Source organism: Pundamilia nyererei, unplaced genomic scaffold (genome assembly GCF_000239375.1).
Source record: "Pundamilia nyererei isolate P.nyererei 1_Seehausen unplaced genomic scaffold, PunNye1.0 scaffold00385, whole genome shotgun sequence".
Classification (NCBI taxonomy): domain Eukaryota; kingdom Metazoa; phylum Chordata; class Actinopteri; order Cichliformes; family Cichlidae; genus Pundamilia; species Pundamilia nyererei.
In genome coordinates this window covers 240,585-243,236 of record NW_005187786.1, presented here as the reverse complement: position 1 = coordinate 243,236, position 2,652 = coordinate 240,585, and the positions used below count along the sequence as shown (strand labels likewise).

Here is a 2,652-nt window from a genome sequence, read left to right as displayed (position 1 = left end):
AGAGAGAAATCAGCATCTCAGTTCAGTTCATTTCTGCTCTGTTTGGGGGAAATCTCTGTATTATTGAAGTGGGGGTCGCCTTCACTCAGCATGACTGAAGAGTTTTAGGACAGAGAGTTTTGGTACTGCACCATCTGATCTCGTAACATCTCCCCCCAAAAAGAAAGCACAACAGGCAGAAGACATGATTTTGTGCAATTTGCAAAGTAAATTGTGTGCTGCAGATTTTATAATTCACATTTGTGTGATTTTTTAAAATATTTTCTTCCTAAAAAGTAAAATCGTACAATTACAAATGCTGTAAGTGCACAAAACCACATCTGTTCACAACAGTTACAAAACTGACAGCAACTTCAAAAGAAGATTTTGTGCTGCTGCAGATGTTTGTAAATCTGACCCTAAATGTTCCTTCTTTAAAATTCTAATCCTTGTAATGAAGGGATATTTTTTACAGGCTGTTCTTGCTTATATGACCAAACATCAGAGTTAGGACAAATTGTGCTACATCATTAAGGACAGATTAATGTAAGGTCGTTCCCACTGTCAGCACACGCCTCTTCTCTTTTCCTAACTCCGTGTCAATTCCCCACCTTTCCTTGAAAAAGAAGTTAAAATAGCAGCTATGAGGTGCTTTTGGGACTTAACCTCCTATGTGCACGCTGGTCCTGCGTATGTCAAGTTATCTAAAATTTGAGGAGTCTTCAAAAAAAAAGGAAGAAAAAAAATAAAATCTCTGCGAATGAAAATCTTAATTTCTCCTTATAGTTCAGACACACAGCTGTTCAAAGTGTGAATCACTGTGTGATTATCACCCATCCACCAGGATAAACCAGCCTCCAGTTTAAATGTTTAAGGATTTTTTTTAAATCTGTGACTGTGCTTTCTTTGGGGATTATAAAAAAAACATGTCTAATATAGCAGGATAACACTTCTGAGTTTATTTGCATCAGTTTTATCTGTCTGCCAAATTGATGAGACCACAGTCACCTCTAACATGTGTGTTTTTTCTCCTTTCAGACTCCGTATTAAAGGTCCGGAACGTCCCAGGTGAGTTCCGTTTGTGGTGAGGCACGGTTAAAGATTGATCCATCAACGACTTTACTGTCTTTTGGTTGGAACCCTGCAAAGCATTTACTGATTATTTTTTTTATAAACAGTTCAGGGTAATAAAACCTTTTTAATTGTATTTGTAAATGTATATGTAAATATTTGCTGTGGGTTTTTGCTACATTATCTAATTAATTATTAGTTCAGTAACCAAAAATCTGTTATTGATCCGGGCACTGTGTTCGTTAGACGTAGCTGTTCAGTCCAGTAGAAACTACCTGATGAGATTTTGCTCAAACTGTATCACATCCCTCTCTGTGTAATTAATAATTTAAATGATGTGGAGAAATGTGGATTCATATGTATTTTTATTTTGGAGAGCTTTTGTTGATGATATTTTTTGTAACCTCCACAGTTATTACATTATTAAATGCCTGAAACTTCATTTTAAAATCTTTTATATAACTCTTAGACAAACTCTCGGACGTCCAAACGTTTTCTGTGTAAATATTTCTTTATGTTAGTCAAAAATATTGTTTAGAGTAAAAACTAAATTTGTCCTCAAACTTCAGAGCTGTGATGTTAGAAAAGTTAACACAGTACTCCGCTTTTTCTTCTCAAACACATTATAACCCACATCTTCACTTAGAGTAGCTGAACAGGAACAAATAACCAATTAACTGTGATTGTTCTTACATAATCTGTCTGTTATGTGTTCACAGGAGCAGCAGAGCTTAATGTTACAAGTCATCAAATAAATGGCGAGGTGCTGCTCCAGTGTGATGTTCAAAGTGGACTCCCCATGCCTACAGTGGAGTGGCGGGACAGTAACGATCAAATCATTCCTTCTGAGAAGTCACAGGTCTCTGAACAAGGTCGCTTCAACATCACCCTCAAAGCTACTGTGGAAAAAAGTGGCCGCTATCGCTGTGTCGCCACACAGGACAAAATCAACCATCAGGCACAAAAGGAAATCAATTTATATATTTATGGTGAGTGGCATTTTAATCATTAAACGATTCTTATTGCTTTTGAAAAACGTAAATAATATTCTCAGATTCAATGCAAAGAGTGACGTCTTCAAGGAAACAAAAGATTAAATAATGAACTCGTAAAAACGTCAAATATCTGGAAAATGTCAGACTCACTGACACTGAAGCAAAAAGCAACTTTAGTGTGAATTCAACTCATAAATGATTTTGTTTGTATATAAGACTTCTTACAGGTGTCATTAAGTCCAAACAACTCGACTGAACTGACATTTTTAGTCACAAAGTAGGCTCGCACTGCTTTATCATCCTTTTTTATTCTAATAGGACCATAATTTATATAATAAACAACATCTTGTTGTGTCTTGATGCTCAATCGTCCAGGCAAGTAAATCCCCAAGGCCAGGGGGCCCAGGCCCATCCTCACCGGGCGCGAGAGGGAGAGCGGTTCCTATTCTCTGTGTGATGCTGGGATCTTCCAGGTCTTTGAAGCAGCTTTTGATGTTTGCAGTCACAGCAGCATAGCAGTAAACTCAGACCTACTCTGGGTCAGGTTCATTCAGTGGAAACATGATAAAATAAGACTTTGACTCAACACCAACCAGGACTGCAGCAT

General features: G+C 37.3%; 1 protein-coding gene across 1 annotated transcript in view; it reads left to right on the top strand.

Moving 5' to 3' along the window:
* LOC102208137 (butyrophilin subfamily 1 member A1-like) overlaps positions 1-2,077 on the top strand; it is an 11,607-nt gene extending 9,530 nt beyond the window's left edge. The window contains exons 3-4 of the mRNA XM_005752839.2: positions 1,018-1,047; positions 1,770-2,077. Of these exons, the coding sequence (XP_005752896.1) occupies positions 1,018-1,047; positions 1,770-2,062 (323 nt within the window). The 3' untranslated portion in view covers positions 2,063-2,077. The remainder of the gene's footprint in view (positions 1-1,017; positions 1,048-1,769) is intronic.
* Positions 2,078-2,652: the final 575 nt, after the last annotated feature.